Source organism: Schistocerca americana, chromosome 10 (genome assembly GCF_021461395.2).
Source record: "Schistocerca americana isolate TAMUIC-IGC-003095 chromosome 10, iqSchAmer2.1, whole genome shotgun sequence".
Classification (NCBI taxonomy): Eukaryota; Metazoa; Arthropoda; class Insecta; order Orthoptera; family Acrididae; genus Schistocerca; species Schistocerca americana.
This window is the reverse complement of record NC_060128.1, coordinates 62410015-62437235: the sequence shown is the minus strand read 5'-3', so window position 1 is coordinate 62437235 and position 27221 is coordinate 62410015. Positions and strand designations below refer to the sequence as shown.

General features: G+C 40.2%; 1 protein-coding gene across 1 annotated transcript in view; it reads left to right on the top strand.

The window, feature by feature from the left end:
• Positions 1-27221, top strand: part of LOC124552500 — a 65027-nt gene that overhangs the window by 9359 nt on the left and 28447 nt on the right. Inside the window, exons 2-3 of the mRNA XM_047126784.1 lie at positions 7160-7301; positions 17655-17776. Of these exons, the coding sequence (XP_046982740.1) occupies positions 7175-7301; positions 17655-17776 (249 nt within the window). The 5' untranslated portion in view covers positions 7160-7174. The remainder of the gene's footprint in view (positions 1-7159; positions 7302-17654; positions 17777-27221) is intronic.

Below are 27221 nucleotides of genomic sequence, written 5' to 3'. Positions count from 1 at the left end.
AGGTGAAGGGTTGGCCAACACCATATTGAATTCCAGCATTACCGATGGAGGATGCCATGACCTCGTAAGGCATTTTCAGCCTGGTGTCCGGATACTTTTGATCACATAGTGTATCTTAGTAATTCTGACTACAGTGACCCTTGCTACGAGTATCCTTCAATGAACGGCTACAGTTTTTAGCCAGCTGGATTTTGTTTCAGTTTTGACCAACTGACTGAAGCTGCTGTCACAGAGGTCTTCAACAATGATGTCAAGATCACAGTCTCTGTGGCTGCCAGTTCTAGATGTTCTGCTTGTTTGCAATACCATTTGGATGAAGATGACTCACACGTTTTCATTGCTTTCTTGCGTGAAAACACTAGCAGCATGTGTATTCTTACTCACCTTAACACACCCACTACACTGAAATTGGTGAGAGAACTTGCATGTAGTGTGTGTGTGTGTGTGTGTGTGTGTGTGTGTGTGTGTGTGTTCGCTGTTAGCCGAAATGGGTATGAAAACATCTGTCCCTATCATTAACTTTGTTTCTAAGAATAGTAATGAAACCTTTGCCTTCTGTGCAGTTGTCGGCCTTCCTCTGTCAGTCACCATTACAAACAAATGCCATGGACTCACGATGTTGCATGCACAGTTACAAAACTGATAACTCGTGTTAATAGCTTTTGTTGTTCCAGCCTTCAATTGGAAGATTTGTCTGATGCAGCTGTCCACAGTCGTGTATTCTGTGCACTCTTTTCCTCTTTGCATAACTATTGCATCTACATTCACTATAGTCCATTTCATGGTCTCTCACTACAATGTGTAGCCCCACACTTTACTCGGTTACCTAATTGACTATACCTTGATACCTCAGGACGTTTGCTATCTACTGATCACTTCTTTTAGTCAAGCAGTGCCTCAATTTTCTTTTCTCTCCAATCCGATTCAGGTCATCTTCTTTAGTTCCATGATCTACCCATCTAATCTTCAATGTTCTTCTGTTGCACCACATTTTAAAATCTTCTGTTCTCATATTTTATGTACTGTTTGTTGTCTGTATTTCACTTCTGCATAAGGGTCATTCCATCTCAAATCAACTAACAGTCTGAACCTTGATATCTCAGATTTTGATTTTTTTTCCCCCCCCCCAGCTAATGTACCCACTAACACTAGTTTAAATTTGAAATTTTTCTGACCTTTGGTTTTTGAATTTCAAGGGTTTAAAAATAAAAAAAACCCTCCATTTTTGATAAATCGATGATTGTTTTAAAATGATGTAGCTAAAAAACTATACAACCTAGAGAGCTCAAACTTGTACCATTGTTTTCCTCTACAGATTCCCTTCAATTTGATATGTAACGTGACTATGCTACCTAAATTTTAAACTATTCCAAAAAACATTTTTTGAAATTTCCAAAATACGTACCCTCGGATTTTTTTTATAAAAATTGTATGTGTTGCCCAGTCTGACTACATGCATGCAAAATTTCAAGATGGGATCTCTATGGGTTCTTGTATAAAATAATATTTTACTACCGCAATACACACTAGTGAGGTGAAAAGCAGACTATTTCTAGGCTATGAATACTAAGGTAGGCCTATGTAATTCTAACAAACTTAAATTATTATGTTAGCCTTTTTATGCAACATTACCCTCTTATTGTTTGTTAATTCATTAAATGATATTTTAATGCGAGAATAAAATATATAAAAAAATAATAACTTAAGAATCTTAAGATTTTGTACGACATTCACTTTTTATTATAAAAAACGTGAGATTTTCTTATAGAGTCAAGGCTCTAGTTTTGGCCACTACCCCACTTATGGCCACCTTGATGTAACGGGGAAGCTACACTGCATCCTTTCATCATATATTACAAATGGGAGGGAAAGCTAAAACACGTACAGTATGTCTTCATATCTGATTGCCTGAAACATAATGCAGTCGCTTTCTATGTATTCCAGAAAAAACTGCTAGAAATCATAAACCAAAACTTGCCTTTTGCACTTAAAAAGATTACTTACTTTTCTGATGGCAGCACTGCACAATATAAAAATAAGAAAAACTCCCTTAATATGTGTGCATAAAACTGATTTTGAAGTTGAGGCAGAGTGGGAGTTGTTTGCAACATCCCATGGCAAGAGCGCATGCGATGGCCTTGGTGGAACTGTTAAGCGGCTAGGTGCTAAAGCCAGCTTACAAAGGCGATATGACCAACAAATCTTAACACCCAAATCACTTTATGTATTTGCCATGGAAAACAAAAAAAACTTTGACTTTGAATATTGCACAACAGAGGACTATGAACTGACCAAAGAATACTTACTTCCTCGGTTTAGTGACTCAAAAACGAGTGTGGGAACACAAAAGTTTCACTCATATAAACCCTGCACAGAGAGTCAAATTACTGTCAAGTCGTATCATTTTAGTCTGGACGAGTCTCTTTAATATGTGACAACACTGAACCTAATAACACCGTCACATATGGAAAATATTACTGCTGGTTTTGTGACAGTAGCATATGACGACTCTTGGTGGCTAGGATGCATTGAAGAAAAATACAATGACATGCACCGAATAAATTTTTTACGCCCAAAGGGTCCAGCCCAGTCTTTTTATGATCCACAATCAAGATATATATTTGATGTCCCAGGAAATACTCTTTTACAAACAGCGAATCCAACAACAGCTACAGGAAGTACCTACACTTTAAGTGCTAAAGAAATGAAGTTGTCTTCTCTTGCTTTGGAAAAATATCTTAAAATATCATAAAAGAAGCACGTTTAAATTATGTTACACCTATCCTCACTAAACACTAAGTTGTATGGATACCATGTGTATTAACTTTGTAAACACCAATTGGTATTAGAAATAGTTATATCCATGCAGATATCAATAAGTTAATCTTTTTCCCAAGTGAAATTACTTATGTGCCAATTTCTAATGTAAGGAACTTGTTGTAAATGATTACAAATAACGCTGGAAAACCAAGAAAAAGATAATCTCTGCCCATTTACAACTAAGGATGAAAGTGAGTGGCTTTATTCAAAATTTTAACTTGTAGCACATATATTACCAATTAAAATGCGTTCACTCCCTTCTAATGCAAAGTTACGAGAGTCATGAACATTAAATTTAAACAACACTATATAATTCAATGAATTAACAAACAATAAGAGGGTAATGTTGCATAAAAAGGCTAACATAATAATTTAAGTTTGTTAGAATTACATAGGCCTACCTTACTATTCATAGTCCAGAAATAGTCTGCTTTTCACCTCACTAGTGTGTAGTGCGTTAGTAAAATATTATTTTATACAAGAACCCATAGAGATCCCATCTTGAAATTTTGCATGCATGTAGTCAGTTAGACTGGACGACACATATAATTTTTATAAAGAAATCCAACGGTATGTATTTTGGAAATTTCAAAACATGTTTTTTTGGAATAGTTTAAAATTTTCAGATTTAGGTAGCATAGTCATGTTACATATCACATTGAAGGGAATTTTTAGAGGAAAACAATGGTGCAAGTTTGAGCTCTCTAGGTTGTATAGAATTTGATCTACAGCATTTTAAAACAATCATAGATTGATCAAAAACAGAGGGTTTTTTTATTTTTAAACCCTTGAAACTCCAAAACCCAAGATCAGAAAAATTTGAAATCTCAAATTTAAACTAATGTTAGTGGGTACATTAACTGAAAAAAAAAAAAAAAAAAAAATCATCCAAATGTGAGAGGTCATGGTCCAAATCATGTAGTACAATTGGTTGGTTTGACATGGAATGACTCATAAGGTTACACTCCAGACAACTGCTTTAGGACAACACTTCCTAACAGTTCATTTATTATTATTATTATTATTATTATTATTATTATTATTATTATTATTGTTATTTGTGAATAAGTGGATTAGATTACTTAGATGTGGGCATTTCCCGTTATCTGTGCCTGTGTTTCTTTCATTCTCTCCTGTGTGCCTGCTTTCTCACTTCAGAGCATGTTATTCCAGTCTTCTTCTTTGGTTTTTTCATGTGCTCAACTTGCCATTTCTAAAATTTGGCCCTGAAGATTTGGCATTTGTGAATATTTTCTGGAGTAATTCCTGCCAATTTCAGGTCAGTTTTGATCTCAGCAACCCATTTTATTGTGTCTGTTTTGGCTTTGCTCATGTTCTCATAAAAGCAGACAATTTGTTTTGCAAGTTTGTCTGGGTTCATTATTCTAATGTGTCTATAGAATTTTAACCTGTCTTTCCTAATTTCATTGTGGGTATTTGTATATTGTTGGATTTTCTTATTGCTTCTGACTTGGTATTGTTCATGCGCAAGTTTTGGGCATAGAATTTTTCTTGCGATTTTGCGTTCCTTTTTCTCAGTGTTTTGATTGCTTTGTTTTCTCATTCCAAATTAGTGTTTCTAATCGAAAGAGGCATTGTGGTTTAATTACCATATTGTAATGTCTTAGTTTTGTGTGCTTGGAGAATTATTTCTTGTTGTAGATATTTTGGGTGAGTCGGTGTGCAGTTCCATCTGTCAGCATCTAATTTTGTTTACTTTTGTTTTGATTCCATTTTCCTGAATGGTTTCACCAAGGTACTTAAATCGTGGAACTCATTTAATTTTTCCATATTTTGTCTCTGTGAATTATGGGACTTGTTTTCTCAAAATATATCTGGTGACTGACTTTTTGTGCAGTTTCTTTCTGCATCAAGAACTTCTTCTACACTACACCTACATACATACTCTGCAAGCCACTATATGGCCCTTGGCGGAGGGTACGTTGTACCAATACTAGTCATTCCTTTTCTCTTTCACATGCAAGTAGAACAAAGGAAAGCAACTGTCTCTATGCCTCCATATGAGTCCCAATTTCTCTCATCTTATCTTCATGGTCCTTTCGCAAAATGTATGTTGACGGCAGTAGAATCATTTTGCAGTCAACTGCAAATGCCAGTTCTCTAAATTTTCTCAATAGTGTTCCTCAAAAAGAAAGTAGCCTTCCCTCCAGGATTTCCTATTTCAATTCCCCAAGCATCTTCGTAATATGCAGTCTTCTTTACACATGAACAACACTTACCTAAAATTGTCCCCCTAAACGGAATCTGACAATTCGGCTTCCCTACTACAATCTTTACGTGCTCATTCTATTTCATATCATTTTGCAATATTATGCTTAGATATTTGAACAACGTAACTGTCTCAAGCCTCACACTTCTAATGTTGTATTCGAACATTATGGACTTTTTTCCTACTAATCTGCATAAACTTACATTTTTCTCTTTTTAGAGCTAGTTGCCATTCACCACATCAACTAGAAATATTGTCCAACTCATTTTGTATCCTCCTACAGTTATCTGTGACGACGCCTTCCTGTATGCACATGACATAATAATCCTCATAGAGATAAACGGATTTTACTCACAACATATACCAGCAACACAAGGACCAAGAGGACAGCTGAAATGAGGAATTTCCTGCTTCCTCAAGCCAAAAATGGGAAAATTACTAAGCACACACCAGGATCAAGACATACTTGTGATGAATTTCGAAAACCTCTCCGTAATAGCCATGTACGTAGAACCACTAACGCCAATAGAAGACATAATAGCAGCCATTATGACTGCCTTAAGACACATGATGCCAGGACAAAACATCATCGTAGCTGGAGATCTCAACTGCAGATTAGACGTCATTAGTCATAGAACAAACGAGCTGTTAGACATGATGACAAGGAAGGAATCACCCTGGTCAACAAGGCAGATGAACAAACATACTTTGCACACTCGGGATGTAGCTCAATGGGCTTAATATTCTTCAAAGGATCCAACATGAGACTAAATAATTATTAAGGCAGATGAACAAACATACTTTGCACACTCAGGATGTAGCTCAATGGGCTTAATATTCTTCAAAGGATCCAACATGACACTAAATAATTATTAAGTATGTTACTCAGCAGATGAAACACCTCTAAAGAAGCACTGCCCAGTCATGGCCAACTTTTGCTTCCCAAATGTGAAGAGCACAGTAAAAGCCACAGCACTCAAAGCCTCATGGCAACTAAATAGCCATGTTCTTAGTGAGTAGACAGAAGAATGGAAAGAATTTGAGAACCACTTAAAGGGCAACGACATTGAATCGGCTGCCATAACCCTGGCAAAAACAATTCAGTCTGCCCTAATGTGCAATCCCAAAAGGAGAGTGCAGAAATGGTTTGATGAAGAATCTTATGGGAAAAAAAAGATCACCCTCCAGGCACTACATACTGCAAAATCCAGCCAGAGCCTAGAGGATGTAAGATCCTACAGCCAAATCAGAAAAGTATACAAATCATGGGCCTTCAACATTTGGAGGTACCCCATGACCAGAGGCCTGGGGCAGACCGCACACCACCACGCCCCTTCCCGTCTCCCTAGCCCAGCACTGCCTCGGCTCCATTAGACAGACTCAGTACTAACTGTAATTCACTGGTTTGCTGCATTTCATTTTCTTCTTTGAGCCTTGCTTCAGCCTGGATTAGAATGATGGCCGAGTATGACACTGAAAGGAGGTGAACACTTTGCATCGGTGCACTTTGCATTATCCATAATAATACTGTATGGACCGTGATATCACAGAGTAGCTTGTTACTAGTATGTCACAGATTAGTGGTTATAAGAGCCATGAGCAATTTTTTGCATGAATCCAAACTGTGAATTTCCTGAAAGCTAATTGCCACAGCAGTGAAGTTAACAAACTTGAAATTTAGTTAATGAATGATGACTCATACATACTATTCTGCATATGTTTTGGTTTGATCAATTTTGTTCTGGATCTTTTGAAGATAATAAGAAACTGGTCAATAAACTTGCCATTTAGCCAGTTTAGGGGCCAGAAAAAAAAATAATTTCGTAGAATGTTTATATGTTTCTGATATTTTGCGATATCTTGCCTAAATTAGAAACAATTTTGGACTGCAAATACAGTTAACTGCATCTAAAGTGTGCAGTACTTCATATATCAAAACATTTGTTTGTTAACATTGATATATATTTGTCATGCATTTTACATAGTACCATGTATAGCAATAATTTATTTCTAACACAATGTTGGCATATAATTTGAAGCAGAAATACTGATATTGCCATCTGTTTGTCACCTCTTATGTGTAAAATTTCCTCTTGTATTTTATAACAGCTGCACTGTCTCAATATGGCTACAAGTGAAGTGAATGGAACTACAGATTGCTCCGAAAAGTGTCAGAGCCTCATTGCTCGTTCTTTTGAAATACATGAACAGTTTTTAGAAAAAGAGGCCAATTTGTTGAAGAAGCTCAAAGGTATTTATTAACTAGTTTATTCTTTTGTGAAGTGAAAGCTTTGAATATTGTTGTTTTCAAAAAAATTTCTAATTCACACCACAAAACATAATATAAACTAATGAAATTCTAAGAGTTTATCAGCAAAGGAACAACATTATGTTGAGCCACTATTTCCAGTAGTTTCCTACGTGCTGTGTTTGGAGGGAAGTTCCAGGTTCCTGTACCAATCAGTATTTCACAGACTCTGGACTCCACGCAAAAGTATGCATCTGGAAGAGTGCTGTCCAGCTTTAAGGATTTAGGTTTTTTCATAGTTTCCCTAAATTGCTTTAGGAAAATGCTTGGATTGTTCTTTTTTTAAAGGATGCAACCTATTTGCTTCCCTGATACGTGGTTATGCTCTGCCTCTAATCACATCAGCAACAGTGTGTACACCCTAATATTTCTCCATATCTGTGCATCTAGTATTGAGGTTGGAATGTTGCCCCAAATTTGCACTTAGCCACAAATACCATATAGTAACAGTGTGGATCAGTGGGAATGTAGTTACGGTGACTGCTATTACAGTGTCATCCCATGCAAAGTGAAGGTTTAATTATGTCTGTAACACTTCCTGACCCTTTGTTTGGTGGCAAATCAGCACAGCTCATATCATCAAACCTTTGCTGTATGTTGTTTATGTTCAGACCTATCTGTCCCATGTTCACTCTAATACTTCATTGTAAATTGTACAGATGTTACATCAGTAACCATGGAATGACCTTTCACCATACTTGTAGGGTGGTGAAGGAGGCTTAGGCCTTTAGTATATCTTTTTCTGCTGCAGCCGAGATTGCCAAAAGAAACCCTTCCCGTGCTTTGTTGGATGTGCTCTGTTTCTTTGTCCTCCTTGCATAAATATAAAATGACTCAATGTATTAATGAGTAATGTATTCCACTCCATCATATTTTGAGACTTGGAGTTTATTTTAGCTTTCTGCTACAAAAGCTGTTTTAAAAAGCCAAAAATTGAATTTATGTGAATACTAAGGTGAAATAATAAAAACCTTCAGTCAGACCTCTTTACCTAATATACTTGAATACTATAGTAGCAATTATTTTTGTTTATGCAATTTTTTCATATGATGACATGATGGAGACCGTGGCTGTTTTTTGAAGACAACTGTTGATGGTGTTAGGACAGCAACCAGCCACAAATTTACTTTCAGTTCCTTTATTCAAAGGGCACTGTTACCGGTTTCGAATCGTTGTGATTTGTCCTCAGATGGTTTACACACTTTCTTTATGACATGTGTGTTTTTTACAGATTAATTTTCCTAAAATATAAATAATACATAATTATAAACATGCCACACACAGATGGTTGCGTTACAGATTTTTGTTGCATGTGACTTAAATGAAATGTCGGTTTGGAGTATTTGTTTCCATAACATTCATCCAACAGATGTAAATGCATTCTCACTGCATTCTTGTTGTTGCACACGTAAATTGTTCTCACTAAACACTTTCGATTTGTCACTGAGTGACTGGTGAGTAGCTGCTGCACAGTGTCGAGTGGTACTGAGATCTGCTGCGTCCGTAACTGAAACATGTGCGTTAGCTGTGTTGCATTTAACGCTTGCAGTGTGGAGCCTGAGCAGGGGGCGGGACAGGATTTGTGGGCATGTTGGAAGATACAAATCTGAAAAATATACAAGGCAAGCAATCTAAATAATGACAAAATCAAAGGTATATACTGCAACTCCCACCTGAAAACACTGATTAGCAAAATTGACAGGAAACTGTTAAAGCAATGAAGTGAAGTGCTCCTGCAAAGTAAAGGCAGAGAATTAAGGAGCCAGCACAATATAAATGAAATTCTGTGGCCGTCGGGCAGTGGGTTCGGATGAGACTCGTCGCCAGTTGTTGGGTCCTGCCCACTCGTCTCGTATAGGGTGTCTAAGGGATGCTGCGTTCTCGGAATGCTATACAGCAATGCAAGCAAATAACATTAGTAGTTTTATTTCTATAAATCAGATCTACAATACTTAACTTTAACGTACGAAGGTGTCGCAAGCGATGGGTGACGTGCGACATAAATCAGAGTCCTGGCTATACACAATGTTCAAACAAGCAATGGATATGGATCACTACAATCTGATATCGTAGCACTCTCTGCTAGGCTGTGTTAATGCTGTCCACTAATGTCTGAATACTCAGCACTAATGTCCGGCTGAGGCTTCTATCAGCGACACTTACATTCACTTTTTGCTGGTGTTGCTCATGTCGTGGTGCGGTCCTAATCAGTGCACCATTGACCGATGTCATTTCACTGCCTTCTCCAGTCTTGTATTCTTTGTCTTCATTCCAGTGCTTGTGGTTATGCCAGAACAGTTCTGGACTCTTTCCAGTGTGTCAACCAATGCCTGGGAACTACACTAGTATAAATAGCTCGTGCCTTGCCTGACCCATGCCAAAAATGCTACTTTTCTAAATGTTTTCCCATCTGGAGCTCCCACTTCCGTTCTTTCATTTCTGGCCGAGCTGTACATACACGATAAATTTGGATGAAATTGGTGATGACGAGTAGGCGTGGTGATCCCCTTGTGAATGGACCATCTTACAGGCAGAGAATAGCCAAATTGTAGGGTTTATCCCGTGACTATCGGTTCTAGTGCACTAAATGTAAACAGTCTTACACAACTTCCCTTCTCAAAGAAATGGTTACTATACATTCACCAGATGGAAGACTTCGTAATGACCACCTCGAGCACAAGGATCCCCCGTTACTTACCTCCCCATCATTAGGGCTTTTGAACAGTCTGTATAGTCATCAGCAGCATTACATGACACTTTGCAAGTGCACGAGTTGGGAGACTTATCGCCCTTTGAGCTCACCTACACTACAGGAATTCTCAGGACACGAGCATAGCTACAGCAACAATACTACCAAAGTGAAAAGACAATTTTTTGGCTTACATTCAGGATCATTCCACTGTTTTCATGTCAAACATCTTGCTGGTAAGCATTTAAGTAACCACAAACATCCTTGATTTGAACCTTTTTAACACTTTGGACTCTGAAGTACGTGACTCCACCAAGAGCATTCAGCCGCCGGAGGCTAGCTCGTACTTTAGCAATTTCGTTCCGAGTACAATTCAGTCATGTGACCATCCTGCCAACAGCCGCTTCACGTTTCTTCAAAGTGTGGAATGTTCCATTCGTTCTCTGGGATGAGCTATAGTCAGAACTACAGTGCATTTAACAGAAAGGTTGTGGTGTCACCGCCAGACACCACACTTGCTAGGTGGTAGCCTTTAAATCGGCCGCGGTCCATTAGTATACGTCGGACCCGCGTGTCGCCACTGTCAGTGATTGCAGACCGAGCGCCGCCACACGGCAGGTCTAGAGAGACGTTCTGCACTCGCCCCAGTTGTACAGCCGACTTTGCTAGTGATGCTACATTGAAATACGCTCTCATTTGCCGAGACGATAGTTAGCTTAGCCTTCAGCTACGTCATTTGCTACGACCTAGCAAGGCGCCATTATCAATAGTTATTTAACTTGTGATGCCTGTACCATCAGACCGATGTACACCACTTATGGATTAAAGTTAAGTGTTATATCAACTACGTACTTTATTTGCTACTATTAATTCCCTTAACTGTTCCAGACCTCGCGCCAGCCTGCATGAGCTTAAGCACATGCCTTTCGGCTTCCTCTTATAGTGACTTGGCTGTCTTGCCAAGTCACAACAAAGGTAGTCTCAATGCAGTCCCCAGCAGTGGGAGTGTTATTGTGGAAAAGCCAATTTACAGTCAATGCACAATCCTCCACAAACACCTGTCCAATTCCACAAGTGGATGACATTATGGCACGACTTGCAGGAGGCAAGATTTATTAGCAGGATGCTTTCTTTCGGCTCCCTCTGGATGAAGCATTATAAAGCATTCTGCTCATTGACATTCCTTTTGGACTATTCCACTGTAACAGGCTTGCTTTTGGTGTTGCCAGTGCTCTTGCTATTTTTCAGTGGTACTTGGAACAGTTGATGTCCAGTGTACCCGGCATAGCAAACTATCTGGATGAATTCTAGTCATTACAGGAGTTGCAGCCAACCTTGATGTCCTTTAACAAGTGTAACATTTTTTGCCCCTCAGGTGTCGTATGTTGATCATGTTCTCAATGCTTAAGGAATACAATCCACACCATACTACATTTAAGCAGTCCAGTAACTTTCAGGACATTAAGTAATTACAATTTGTGCTTGGCCAACTTAATTATTATTGCAAGTTCGTCCCACATACCATGGTCATATCAGAACCACTCCATCAGTTGTTATGTAAAAATGTAAAATTGTGGTCTTTGATCCAGCAAAACCTTTAATTGTAGCAACTGATGGTTCTGATTATGGCTTTGGTGCTGTGTTATCTCGTATAATATATGGTGTGGAACATCCTATTGCATTCATATCCAAAACTGTAACGTAGGCACAATGCAACTACAGCCAAATAGAAAAGGAGGCCGTGGTTGCTGTGTTGCTGTGTTTGCACTCAAGAATTCCACAATTACGGCTGATGTTTCACGTTATTGACTGAACATAAACGTCTTTTACCATTATTGAAAGCAGACTCCAATATTCCTACCACACAACCATGTCTCCTCTGGAGGTGGGCATTGTTTCTCTTAGCTACTCGTACGACATCAGATATCACTCGACAGCTCAGCATGCCGACACTGACATTCTCTCCACATTGCCAAATGGACATGACACACTTTTTGATTTGAAACCAGAGGTCTGTTGCCAGATGGACAAAGAAGCTGAAGGAGGTGTAGCCACCCTTCCTTAAGGTGCAAAGTTCATTGCCCATCACTCACTGGAGGACCCAGTTATCTATCTTCACCAGTGGGGCCCTGGCAGTGGTCACCCATTTATTAGGACAGAATGTGGTGGAAATATGACTAAACAATGGCTCTGTGTGTCAGAAGCGTCTGGTACACTGTGGATGGCTAACAGATGGGAAAGAGTTGGATCATCCAGAAGTCTAAGCATTCTGGCACAGGTGCCACAACTTCTCTATCCTAATTGCTGCAGGGGGAAAGTGGTCAAACCTGCACTGTGATTCAGTTTGCCTTGTGGCACAGTATACCATCCCTGAACATCAGAGACACTGGGGAATAGTGCTCGTGAAGAGGCTGGCCCCTCAATATGAGTATTGGCGACAGATTGATGCAGATATTGCCAACACGGCGGTGGTATGTGAGACCTGCCAAAGAAAATGGGCAACGCTCTTTCACAGGTAATTCCCTCGGCTAGATGCTTCGTGCCCCAATCTCGACTCCATTTAGACTTTGCAGGCCTTCCTAGGCTAATTGTGGTGGATGTGGTTGGCACAGTAACCGGATTCTACTACTTCAACATCCTCGGCACATGCTCTCCAGACTCTGGTACGGATCTTCTCCACAGGACGACTCCCAGAAACCGTGGCTACTGTCAAAAGGCATCAATTCAAATCTTCTGAATTTACCACTTTTTGTGCTTCTGACAACATTGCCGTAGTGTGCAAAGTGCCTTTCATTCCACATCCACTGGATTAGCAGAACATTTCGCATTCGAGTCACAGTTATCAAAGCTGCATCCCCTTCATGATTTAGATGAAGCCCTCACTTTGTTTTTGGTATCGTATTGCACCACAGGTCAGTACGGCATCAGCCCCCCCCCCCCCCCCCCCCAAAAAGCTCCACGGGTGATTGTATCGGTCCAAACTCTCCGACCGTCAACATACAGGACCTCCGTTTCTCCATTCGTGGTCTCGATTCCAACTTTATTCTGTCAAAGATGATGTATGGGTATTGGTTTTCTCCAAAAATCTTCACCAGTGGGGCCCTAGCAGTGGTCACCCATTTATAAGGACAGAATGTGGTGGAAATATGACTAAACAATAGCTCTGTATGTCACAAGCATGTCAACCAGGTGTGCTCACAGAAGACAGTGACACCTCCTAGCGTTGGATTGTTACGCCCTTTGGTTCCAGAGTTGGACAACAGCATTTCTCAGATAATAATGCCCCTATTACCATGTGTCATGGCTTAAGGTGTATGTGTACGTGCAGTGTGCAAAGTTTGCCCTCATCTAGTCTATAAGGTAGTTTCTCACTGTCGTCGCGATAAATCCATTGTATCGCATAATGGACCAACCCTGGTCGGGAAATATTTTTACGAAGTGACGTAGCAGTAATCGACAGTGTTTCATTTGCTTTGAAAGATTAAAGATTTGTATACCATTTCTCTGAGACAGTAGAAGAGGAAGGAAATTAAAAACTTAACAACAACTCATTCATAGTATACAATAAAAATAGAAAACAGCTGTCTGTGATCTGCTTGTAGCCCATGAAAAGGGACAAATTAACATGAAAAAAAAGTTCTGCAACCCCAGTTTTCACCCTTTAGCACTGACTATTCACAATGCCCAGTGCACGATCCTCAATTACATAATTCTTGAGGAGGATTTCAAAAATTAGAATCAGTATGAGAATACTGGTGATTTTTGTAGTATTCAACAACTTACCACTCTCTGAGAAAATACTGAATGACAGACGGACTCAGTTTTCTTTTATTTGTTTATTTAATTTAATATTTTGATCATATGTACCTTGAAACTGAGGGAGTGAGTAGTTTCCAGGCTTCCTTAGAGTTCAGTGTTTATTACAGAAAATTACAGGGATGAAAAAACTGAAAATAGGTTATTTCAGAAACAGGTTATTTTGAGGACTTGTAACAGTCAGGTTAAACTGGTGTGGAAAATATAACTGAAAACTGGTTGTTTCAGCGATAACCACAATTGCTAGGAGTTGCGTCACAATGGATACGTATAGCACTGACTAGCAGTACCAATTGCATTGCTGTTTCCAGCATCTAAGTTTGCCAGAATGCCTTCCTGTGCCCCTAGCTAAGCCACAGCTTGTTCTGCTAACACAAAGGGATGGTGGCATTGTTTGTGTTAGATTAGCTAAGTCCAGACCTCGGAACATCTGACGGATCAGCCCTCAACCTGAGCAGGAGTGGATTTTTAGTCCTTGGTACATGTACACGGGGCTGGTGAGGATTGGTTGAAATCATTGTCACTGAAGTGGACCAGTGAGCTTGCAATGGTGCAGCGAACCGTGCAGCTCAGAAGTGTCCATGGTCTTGGGGCAAAACTGATGGGTGGACTGTACTGTATTAACGGCACAAGACTACAACGTAAAGGAATTTTTGGTGGTACTCGATAGCACTGACATGTTAGAGGCAGATCGGAGAGATGTAATAGGACACAATTTTACGATAAGGAATGGCAGAAGAAACTATGGAAACAACTGCATCCTTAACAACTCCCCCTGTGCCGTGCACCAGGATTTTTTATGGAAGTCCAAGATGTTGCACCTCAGTTCTTTAGACAATGGATGTAGTCCAGCCTGAGTGGCAACGCAAGAAGTCAGAGAGGTTTTGTGTAATAGCATCCTTCCGCAGAAGTGACTTGTTACCCCCCTCCCCCACTGTACGTACTCAAAGCAAACCTTTGATGAAAAATCGTGCACACAGCACCGTCCGAGGCCAGTACCAAGTGTGCCACTGATGGTGACCAGAATGGACTTTGCCTGCCAGAACATGAGAACAGAAGGCAAAGTCAACTCATTTTGAAGGGTTACACTCAATCACTCTGCAGGACAGAGCAGTGATGTCTAGAGCTCCACAGACCGTGTGGGTGGCAACCATTGTTGCAGCTTTACCTGACATTGCAGCAGAGAGGGGCTTGCTTACAGTGGGTCGTCCAACAATGACACTGGACACGGAAGTGGCACCGTGTTGTCTTTTCAGGCGAGTCCTGTTTTTGTGTACAGCAATATCCACTTGTGGATCTTCCGAGGAGGATGGGTTTTGCTGAATTGCATTTGTTGTGCTTATGTAGGACAGGCACTTGGTGCGACTGGTGAGGAGACTCACTGAGTATACAACACAAACACCTCTGGTTTTCATACCTGATAACTTGCACAACAGCTCTTACATTTCTGATTTTTTAAGGTCAGTGCATGTGTCCTGTCTTCAGGGACTCCATTATCTTTGAACAAGATAATGCGAGACCGCATGTTGTCTGTGCTGTCATGTTCTCCAGATCTTACCCATTGAAAACATCTGGTCATAAGTTGTAGAGAAACTGGAACTTCACCATTTGCTCCTTTGTTTGAAGAACTCTGGAATAGAGCTGTAGCAGTGTGGAATGATGTAACTGTATCTGTCATCCATGCTTAGTTTTACTTGTTGTCCAGCTGTGGTAGAGCCGTGGCTGCTGCCAGAGGACCAGGTCTGTGTACTCAATTTCACACCCTCTACCTCTCCAGAATTCCTATGAATGTTATGTTTTCTTTCAACAATACTGTGTGTGCGCAAGAGGACAAATTCTGTTTTATAAAAAGATAACTATTTATCAAACATGACTGTTTCATGTATGAAAAGGTTTTTCAGAGGCCACTACTCATCGCAGAATTTCACTACTTAAATTATTTGATGAATCACGTAAACCTCATCTTCAGATTACAGTAGTGATACAAAAACATTTTTTTATACTAACAAGCAAAGCTGTTACAAGTATTCCAAGTATACAGAAACATTAAATTGAAAGTATAAAACACTTTTAATATCTATGTGTACTCTTGTTAAATGTTTTTGCATTGCCATTGTAGGCTGAAGATTAAATTTATACTTCCTCTGTCAGAAAACTTCGATGACTTTAATTTATTTCTGAGTTTGCAATACTAGAAAGGAACAAATGTTGCTTTTATGCTACCTGGTATGTATGCGTCCTTAAAATGACCTTGGTCATGTTTCTGTGCAAACTCAGTAGGTAGCAGGGCTGTCCTTAGCAAGACACTGTTTGGGTTCTTGAGTTAGGGTGACGCAATGGATGCTGATCGTAAGCAAAGAGGGAATATTAAGTTCTGTACTAGGCTCAGAAAAACTCCAAGTGAAACATGAAAAGTGATTAAGATTAAGCAAGCATATGCAGGCGAGTCACTTTCAAGAAGTGGTGTTTTAAAGTGGCCATCAAGTTTTTTGTGAAGGCAGAGATTCAATGCAAGATTATTCCAGAGTTGGTCACTCGTCTACAGCACATTCCTATGCAAACATAGAGCGTGTAAGGCAGTTATTGCAAGAAGACTGCCATGAAACTGTGCATGCAACATGAGAAGAGCTAAATTTGAATCATGATATGTGTCATAAAATTTTATGCGAAGATTTAGGGAAACGGAAACTTAATGCAAAACTCATCCCTCACACACTATCAGATGAACGAAAAGAGGAAAGATGAAGAATTTCTGCTGAACTACTGGATAGAGACAGATTTGATCCCACATTTCTGTCAGTGATTATTGCTCAGGATGAAAGTTGGTGCTACCAGTATGAGCCTCATGCGAAGTGTCAAAATGCTGAATGGAGGAATCTTGGATCACCAGGAACCTTCGAGAACATAGACAATGTTTATAGCATTCTTTGACAGTAAAGGATTAGTTCACCGTATGTTCCTCCAGGTCAAGCAGTGAACCAAACTCTTTACATCAAAGTTTTGAAATGTTTGCAACAAGCAGTTCAATATCGCTACCCAGATGTGTTGCATTTTCAGGACTGGTTCTTGCTGCAATACAATGCAAGACCCCCTACGGCTTTATCTGTTACTGAGTGTCTGGCCAGACATTCTGTTTTTGCCATCCTACATCTGCCATATTCACCCGACCCCTCACTTTTTGATTCTTTCTTGTTTCTGTGAGTGAAAAGGCGGCTGAAAGGAAAGCTTCATCAAGATATCACAAACATCCAACGGCCTGTGACAAATGAGCCTAGAAGCATTCCGTTTCAAAATCTCCCAACTTGCTTCCAAGACCTCCAGAAACATTGGCAACTGTGTAGCTTATAGATAGCCAAGGGAACTACTTTGATAGGAGCTGGGCTCATCACTTGGTAAGTGCAATTTTCTATTTTTTTAAAAAAAAGTCCTGTAACTTTTCTGAGAAAGGAAGTGTTTTGAAATATGTGGCTTCATTAAATAATTTAAGTAGGCAATACATCTAGTGACTGGTAGTCATCTATCAAAAACCTTTTTGTAAGATTTTGTTATTTTCAATCTTTCCTGATGCAGAAATTGTGATACCCAGCAGCGTATATGAATAAATGCAACCATACTGATATTGTTTACTTCCCCTTTACACCTGCATTGACTGAATCCTTTTGCATCACACCTTCCCTGTTTACTGCTCTCACTTTCTCCTCCTCCTCCTCAACCCATCATGCCTATCCCATGGATAAAGTGTTGTTAATTCATCTTAGTGTAATATGTAATATGAATAACTGGTTTAACAGAGCTGGAAATGAAGGTAAAGGAACAAAAGGATAAACTCGGAGAGCTACGTGAATATCAGAAAGAGATGGAAATGAAAGAGAGAGAGGAGGATGCTGCAACAGATTCTTTAAAGCATGAGATGGTGAGTTTTTAATTTGATTTGTACCACATATTAAACAATTTTACTCCCTGTTCTTGTACTGATAATGGGTCATTTCAAGACAGTGTGGTGAGTTCTGTAGTTGTAATTGAATTTTTATTTAATTTTAACTTCTAAGCCATTTATGTGATTGTGAATAGACACAAATGAAACATTTCAATACATAATCCACACTACAGCGTGTACAAAATTACTTCAGGATGCATGGCTATGATGGTGAGGCCCTTGCTGGAGGCACAGCTCACATTTCACTAATCCCACGAGATCTGTAGCCACACCAAATGCACACAGTTGCCAAACATCACCCCCCCCCCCCCCCCCCCCATACCATCACAACACTTCCCACTTACTATATACTTTAATTTTAAGCAGTTTGCTGTCCTGTGTGATCTTTCATTGCACACTGGGATTTTGTTTGTGTTTGGGTTTATGCTCACAGGATTTATTATTTTATTTATTACTGGCTGTTACCTGCTGTTTTGCTCACTTATCAGTAGTTTTTTTTCTGATGAGTGTTGGTGAGTAAGCAAGCTAGTAATTTTACAAAATTTCTGTGTTTGTAATGGCGCAGAGACATACATGTAAAAAACGTACCCGTTATGTGGGTACATAATGAATGTGTTTATATTATTTTACTGCATATCAAATCTGAAAGCATGCATTGTATTTTCTAATTATATTAAAACAGTGACTTGATTCATTACATTCCTGCAGAAGTATAAATTTTAGGGTTTTCTCTGGCCCGGCTAGTACTGGACCAACCATTCTTTCAAGTATATTAGAAGCTGTAAGAGGTGCGTCACACTCAATGTCTAAAATGCGATGGACTTGTGACTGTTCTAATGTCTCTGTAGCTCTCAAGGCTGCCTGATGTCCTGCATCCAAGTTCTGGCGGACATGAGATTGCTCTGAGGTTTGTTGGATTCGAGTAACTTTCACAGCTCGAACTCTCTTAGAACTGTACACTAAATCAGCCTTATGTTTGCTCAAAATGATACAACTTTCTAAAGTAGCCTTTGGTATTCCTCAGGGTTCAATCTGTGTCTATACCATTTATCATCAGAATAGATTAAAAGGTAAAGTCATGAAAATGTAACGGAGTGAGTTACTTTCACAATTAATAATACTGGCATTAATACTTAAGTGTAGATTGAACATGTTCAGAATTAAATAAGCATTGTATTGATTACATTGAATCATGTTCAAACAAATTTCAGGAATGTAGCTGGTCGTAGTTTTAATTCATTGCACAATATTTTGCCTGGGCACCTGCCAGTACCTTGAGGTGAGCCATGGAAGACTGACGAAGACATGCTCTATTCCACCCTATAAAATCTGATAACTGTGATGGTGGCTACCAGTTGGTCAGTGCGTGGAGCTCCATCTCCACGATTTGTTCCAGTCAAAGACGACAGTGTGTGTCAGTGCCTGCGGCGAGCAGTAACACAGAGGACAGCTGAGTTTTGCGGTTCCTCCAGCAAAGTGTGGTCTGTCTGTCAACTTGAATTTTGGCACATGCACAGAATGTGGGGCGCAACAGAACAAGTTTTCGTCAATCTCAGATTGCTCACCTGAAAGTAACTGGCAGGTGCTCAGTTGAAATATCCCACAATGAATTAAAGTATGACTGGCTGCAAGCCCGAAATTTGTTTGAACATGGTTCAATGTAGCCAGTACAATTCTTATTCAATTCTAAACATGTTTAATCCATACTTAAATATGAACACCAGTATTATTAATTGCAAAAGTGACTCATGCTGATACATTTTCGTGTATTAACCATTTAACCTATTCCGATGGTATTTGGTGTGCAGATAGGCTGATTTAAGAAGTATTGCTCCGGTTTGGAAATATTGTAGATCCGAGCTGATGCACAAAACAGTCAGTCGTAGTGGGGAGGTGGGTAGTCTCCAGGCGACCCATGTTTATGTCTAGTGACTTTGCTGTTTCCTCTTTGTCCATTGCTCTCACATCAAATGAAAACAAAATGAATTCTGTGACCGGGAGCTATCAAGTGAATTAAAATACGTTCACATAATTACGGAAGACTAAAATTTGTTATTGGATTCAGACTATATTATTTCCACCTTTCTGGCAGTTGAGCATCAATGGCCTTGCATAACAATGAAGTTATTTTTGTCAGTTTGCTAAAGAAATTTGGCTTTTATAAGTCTTTTCCTCTGAGGAAGTCAATTTATTTGAAACGAAGTGTGTAATTCCACATTATTGACTAGTTTAAACTGTTCACTGAACTTCAAGTGCACGTTTTCACCCTCTAGCATGTTTGGCATTATGCCATAATAAAGAGCCAAACATGAGATAATACAGTATTGGTACTCCAAGGAAATTTACATCCGTATCAGGACATTTGAATGTGCACTTTAAGCCAAATTATGCATTTTAGTATGGTTCACGAAATTCCAGTGTTCTTGGAGTATCCTCTAATGTCTTGTTCCTTTTATGACATAATGTAAGATCTTTTAATGTTTTACACATATGAACTTTCGGGCTTCCTGAGTCATCGTAGCTGCACAAACGCGGTGACGCCAGTTGTCAGGTGCTCTCTGGTAACTGCTAAAATGAATCTATTTCTAACAGGTCACAGAAAATATTGAGAGTGATTGTTTGAAAAGCGTTATTTTCAAAATAAATTTCCTTTTACGCAAGATAGTCTATGTGTGAGAATGTACGGTGAATTTCTGAAATCACAAACCGTTGGACTCTCATTTAAAAAGTAAACTCTTTGAGAACGACCATTTAGAATAATTTTGAGCCCAGAAGATGAGACATTTTTCTCATTGTTAAAAAATTTACTGGCACATTTGTGTAATGTATCTTAAAGTGTAACATGCACAAAAAAAGATCAACATTATATGTGAAAGCTTAGCTTCTCGTGCAGCTTTTTAATCTGAGACTAATATGTGAAAGCTTTACTTTCCTTGTATTAACACTATGTATATTAATTTAAACCATTAATGTTTCCTATTTGTGTGTTCGCTCTACTTAACAGTGATGTTCCTATTGGTTTACTACATCACGTGTCCTGTGCTCTGAATGTCCGCTGTCATCGGCTGGCGAGATCACGTGACGTGAGCTGTGACTGGCTTACAAGAGCACATCACAATCTAGATTTCAATGCTTCAGAAAGTAACATGCGATGTTCGGTGGAATTCAAATTTATACTTTTATAACACAAATGTATGCAGTGTTCATGTTGCTGCACATCAGACATCTTTCCAAAACGTGTTTTTTCCCCTGAATTTCGTTTCCTAAAGTGCCAGGAAATACTACGCCGGTGTATAAAACCATATCATTCCTTTGTTTGGTTAAGCTTTACAGTCTCGAGGAAAAGTATACTGTCACTTAACGTGGAAAAAGTGTATCTTCACCTGGGAGAAAGTTTATTTTTTACCGGGAAAAATCCGGGAATTTTTTTCCTTGTCCATGTATACATCCTGCCATTTCTATCACATATGGAGCGCAGCAAAAATGACTGTTTAAGACACCTCTTTGCCCACTCTAATCAATCCAATCTTGACCTTGTGATCCCTACAGGAGCAGTATGCAAGTGCTGCAGTTCACTGCCCCACAAAAAAAAAGTGAAACATATGGAAGGCGTGGTCAGATGTTGTATATAAGGGGCATTCGAAAAGAAGTGAGCTGGAGGCATAATTACAGAAACCAGTACCTGTATGTTAGAAGTATTTACCCTGGCTGTTCAAACCAAAGTTTGCTGGCTGCTTTACCTACAACTGAGCCTATGTGACTGTTCCATTCCATACCTCTACAAAGTGTTACATCCAAGTATTTGCATGTATTAACCAATTTGAATACTGAGTCATTGATATTGTGGGCATATTGTACTACTTTTCTGTGTGAAGTGCACAATTTTACGCTTCTGAACATTTAAAGCAACTTCCCGTTCTTTGCGCTTCTTTGAAATCTTATCAACACATGACTGAAGGTTGGTGCAGATTTTTTCAGACAGTATTTCATTACAGGCATCCACATCATCTGCAATAACTCTGAGGTTACTATTAACATGGTTTTTGAGGTTACTAACATAAACTACAAATAGAAAGGGTCCTAAAACACTTCCCTACTGTACACTTTGCTTCCTCAGATAACCTCTCCACTCAAGATAGCATACTGTGTCCTCCCTACCAAGGAATCCTCAAACCAGTCACAAATTTTGTTTTATACTCCATGCAATCATTCTTTCGATAATAAATGTATGTGTGGTACATCATCAAATACCACTCGGAAATCGAGAAATAATGCATCTACCTAATTGCCTGGATCCCTGGATTTCAGTATGTCATGTGAGGAAAGTGCAAGTTGGGTGTCACATGATCAATGTTTTGGGAATCCGTACTGGTTAGTGTGGAGGTGGTGACTCTGTTCACAATACCTCAGTACTTTCGAGCTCGGAGTATGTTCTAAGATTCTACAACAAATAGATGTCACGGATAAAGGACAAAAGTTTCACAAACCAATTCTTCTACCCTTCCGTTTGCAGCCCTTGTCTTCTCCCGTCCATCCAGCAGAGTCCACGATGACCTGTGTGGTAGTGTCCACTTCCCGATCTTCCTGTCCCTCCCTCAGCATCACTCCCCTGGACACTTGCCCAGATGGACTCTCAACAGTGCTAAAAGAATACAACTACAGACATTCTTTCAGCAGCTGAGCTAGCAATTCCCTGTTCCTTAGTCCACCCTGATGGAAGACAGTACCTTGGTGGTCATAAGAAACCTGAGGCCATTAGAGATCATAGGCAGACTCTCCAACATCATAAGCGGCACCCATCAACGGAGCACATCATTGCCTTTAAGCAGCTCCATACCTGGGTCCGCCACCTAATAAAACAACAGAAGCAAGAATGTTGGGAATGATGCATTTCAGTTATCAGACCATATACCTCTCCTTCACAGGTTTGGACTGAGATCCGACATCTCTGCAGGTACCGAAACCTACAGGTGTAGCTTGTATTACCTTGAATTGCACTATCTACACTGACCTAGATGCTGTCGCCAAACATTTTGCTCTGTATTAGGCTCAAGCCTCAGCACCTGAGAACTATCAGCCTGCCTTTTGCGTTCTAAAACACCAGGTGGAGTGAAAGCAATTATCATTTACTACAACCCACTTTCAGCCATATAATGCATCGTTCAGTCAGGGGGAATTCGGAATTAGACACTGTCATAGCTTACTGCCCTGATATAGCCCCAGGGCTATGATCAGGAACTGTCAGTGGATTGTCAGCATCATATCCTTCCCATTTTTAATTGCATCTGGATTGAGGGCAAATCTCCATCACAGTGGTGAGAAAGCATTATTGTCCCAGTGCTGAAACCAGGTGAACACCCTCTAAAGATGGAAAGTTATCACCCAATAAGTCTCACCAATGTTTTCTGTAAGTTGCTTCAGTGCATGGTGAGCTGGTTACTGTGTTGGCTCCTTGGGTCTCGGGGTATTCAGGCTCCACCCCAAGGTGGTTTTTCTCCACGGTCATTCCACTATTGATAATCTGGTTTACCTGGAGCCTGCCATCTGAGCAGCTTTTGCCCAGTGTCAACACCTTATAGCCATCATTGTCGACCTGCCAAAGGCTTATGAAACCACCTGGCGACACCACATCCTTGCTACCTTAAACAAGTGGGGTTGGGCGCTGATGACCACGCTGTTTAGTGCCCGTAAACCTCACACACACACACACACACACACACACACACACACACACACACACACACAAACGTGGGGTCTCTGAGGTCTGCTCCCAATTTTTATACAGAACTTCCTGTCATGCTGTATGTTCTGGGTTTGAGTTGGTGCTTCCGACATTACCCCCAATATCCAAGAGAAACTGGGTCCTGCAGGGTTCTGTATTGCGTCTCTCTCTCTCTCTCTCTCTCTCTCTCTCTCTCTCTCTCTCTCTCTCTCTCTCTCTCTTTCTAGTAGCCATCAATGGACTAGCAACAGCTGTGGGGTCCTCAGTATCACCACCCTTGTATGCTGACAACTTTGGCCTCTACTATTGGTCCTCTAGTGTGGGTGTCGTTAAGCGTTGACTGCGAGGTGCCATATGAAAGGCACAGGCATGGGTCCTCTCACATGGTTTTTGGTTTTCGACTGCCAAGAGCCACATCATGCACTTCTGTCTAAGTTGTACCATTCACCCATAACCAGAACTTTGCTTGCAGACCTGCTACTCAATGCGGTGGAGACTTATCACTTTTAGGAGTGGTCTTCGATTCTTGGTTGACGAAATTCTCCATCTTTTCCAACTTAAGGCAAAGTGCTGGCTGCACCTTAATACACTTCGCTGCCTGAATAATAGCAGCTGGGGTGCACTACCGTTCTGCAGCTTTACAAAGCTGTGATACAGTCCCGTCTTGATTATGGGAGTCAGGCATATTGTTCACATCCCTCTCAGCATTGCGGATACTGGATCTGATACACCACTGTATGGTTTGACCTGCACAGGAGCCTTTGGAAATAGTCCTGATAACAGGTTCTGCCATTGTGGATTATGCGCGAACAACAGCTTGTTATGAAACTTCCTGACAGATTAGAACTGTGTGCTGGACAGAGACTCAAACTCAGGACCTTTGCCTTTAGTGGGTGTGGTGTGCGTACTGTAAGACCTTCGGTACACACACCATCAGATTATTTGAATTGTCGCTCTAACGAAGTAGGAGAGTGTCAGCAATATGTCTCGTGGTCTTATCGTGGCGTGTTTATCTTCTGCCGTTAGGTCAGACAATAGAAATGCCACTTGCACGCTTAGAGTAGCAGATTAACGGTGACCAACTTTAAACAGAACTTGATTAATTTTCACACACATTTATTAAAATAATAAAAAGCATAGACATTACGTAACTTGATTCTGGATGCTGTTTACAATTGACAATCTGAAGTTCCTTTGGTCATGGTACGTTAATCTTATTCTCACATATCTCTGATACTTGACAAAGTGTCTACTCATTTACCTTCATGGCTATGTACAGGAATATGGTAATCTCATTAGGCGCAGACTGAAACTTGACTATAGACTGGTGCAGACTGGTCACTGTTATAATACCTCGAGCGTTCATGTATTACTGTGCGAGTGTGATCTGCGAGGAGAAAAGATTCTACATTAGCAGCAATCTCATTGGCTGCGTTACATATTAACACGTGGATCAGCGGAAGCAGAATTTGGTCCGTCTCTAAGACAGCGCCATCTCGTAGTGCGGAGACGGACGAGCTCTGCGCCTGCGCTGTTGTGCTTAGCGGGGCGCACTCTAGTGGGAAAGTTGTGTGCGTGCTGACTACGCAGAACTATGTACACAACAGTGGGCAAGTGCTCCACCAACTGAGCCACCCAAGCAATACTCTCGCCCCGTCCTCACAGCTTCACTTCTGTCAGTACTTCGTCTCCTACCTTCCAAACTTCACAGAAGCTCCCCTGCAAAACTTGCAGAACCAGCACTCCTGGTAGAAAAAATATTGCGGAGACATGGCTTTGCCACAGCCTGGGGGATGTTCCCAGAATGAAATTTTTACTCTGCAGTGGAGTGTGCGCTGATATGAAACTTCCTGGCAGATAAAAACTGTGTGTCGGACCGAGACTCGAACTCTTGACCGGTCCGGTCCTCACCCTACCTGCTCATTTACTGTTCTTCCCCCCTTCTCGCATGGTCTGTTAGACTTGTTTCTCTTTTGTGTCTCTGCACTTCTCTTGCCCTGTTTGTGTTCTTAGTATTTCCTAAGCAATTGTTTAGTGGGGTACATGTGGTAAGTAGTGGGTGTTGGGAGCTGTACATTCCCTCATTACAATCTGCTTTTGGGGCTTCCAGCTGCTTCTTAGGTGGGACATCTTGCCTGCCTCTTTCCTGTCTCTCCCTTTCTTTCTTTTGTCCCGTATCTCGCCTTCGTTGATGTTTCGTGGACATCGGGCTTTTCTTCCCTCGGGTTTTGTGTGGTAGACTATGTATGATCTACAGCATAGAGACCCATCTGTCGAGGATAAGGGGACTGATGATCTTGCAGTTTGGTCACTTTAATCCTCCAGCCAGCCAGTCAACCAACCAATCAACCAGTTGGTGCCCATATAGGTTATACTTCAAGTAATGACTGCCAAAACAAGTGTCAGAAGTTCCTTTACTCAATTCGATTCAGAGAACCTAATGCATAATGAATTTTTTTTTTCGCTGTCTTGTATTTACCTCCATACGCAACATGAAGCAAAGTTACTAGCATCATACGACAAAATGAAAATTTGCTCAAAATTTGGATTTGCCAAGAGAGGCAAATTTGTAAGAATTTTTTTAATTTTAAAATTACACTCTCCAACTTTGCTGCCCAGACAAAAGGAGTTCTCTTCACTAGTAATTTTGTGACATTTTTCATGGTGACTGTGTAGTTCTCCATGAAATTTCAGTGGTAATAGGCTACACCAAGAAACAATTGCAGTTTTTTAACATTTTTCAGTGCTGGAAAATCATTTGCTGTGTATGTTAACTGTGGGTCTAGTTGTATACCATCTGACTCAGTTATGTTCCCTAGACAGCACGCTTGCAATTGTGAGACTACCATTTTTTGAAATCAAATTTAGATTACCAGTACTTATACAGGTTAGGAAGTTTCTTAGTCACACTGCATGCTCTGTCATTGTACTCAAAAAGACTATTACGTCACCAGGTACTACACTAGACACATTGTCGGGTTTAACCTTGTAAAAGTAAATCATTGAAACACGACATGAGCATTTTGGAGGCCAAAGGACATCCTTACGTATTCATAGTCCCCGAAGGGCACAACAAAGGCTGTTAGCTACCAATATTTCATAGCTTTTGTTAGCTGACGGTAACCAGATTGCTTACCTAAGCTGGTGAATAATTTGCTTTTGCCGAGCTTATCCAGAGTGTCATTGATCGTTAATAAGGGATAGGGTTTCAGTGTTGTGGACTCATTGACTGCTCTCGTGTCTACACAGATGTGACAAGACTTTCCCCATTAAAGATTTTTGTAGAGGCTCTCTCTGAAGATGAAGCTCAGAGATTGAAAGAAAGTTGACTTAATTTTGCTTCTAGAACACCTGAAATATTTTACTCTTTTAAAGACTTCAAGTGATAAGTTATTTAATATGGTGATGGTGCTGTAGGCTGGCATAGCATCACCTGCAGGAATCTCACGGTATGTTGAGGAGGTTCGTGGAAATCATTTCTTCAGGGGAAGTCGCAAATTTGGCTAGAACAGGGTATGACATGTACTGATCTGCTGTACACAGGTTTTAAAATTTCTTTACATTTCTCTTTTTACAGGTAACATAAGTGCAGAGGAAGACTGCACTGTACTTCCTTCTCTAGATTGTCACATAGATGATAAAATGGTAGATATCGAAATAGACGACAGAGGGATAGAGAAACAATTAAAATCGCTCTAA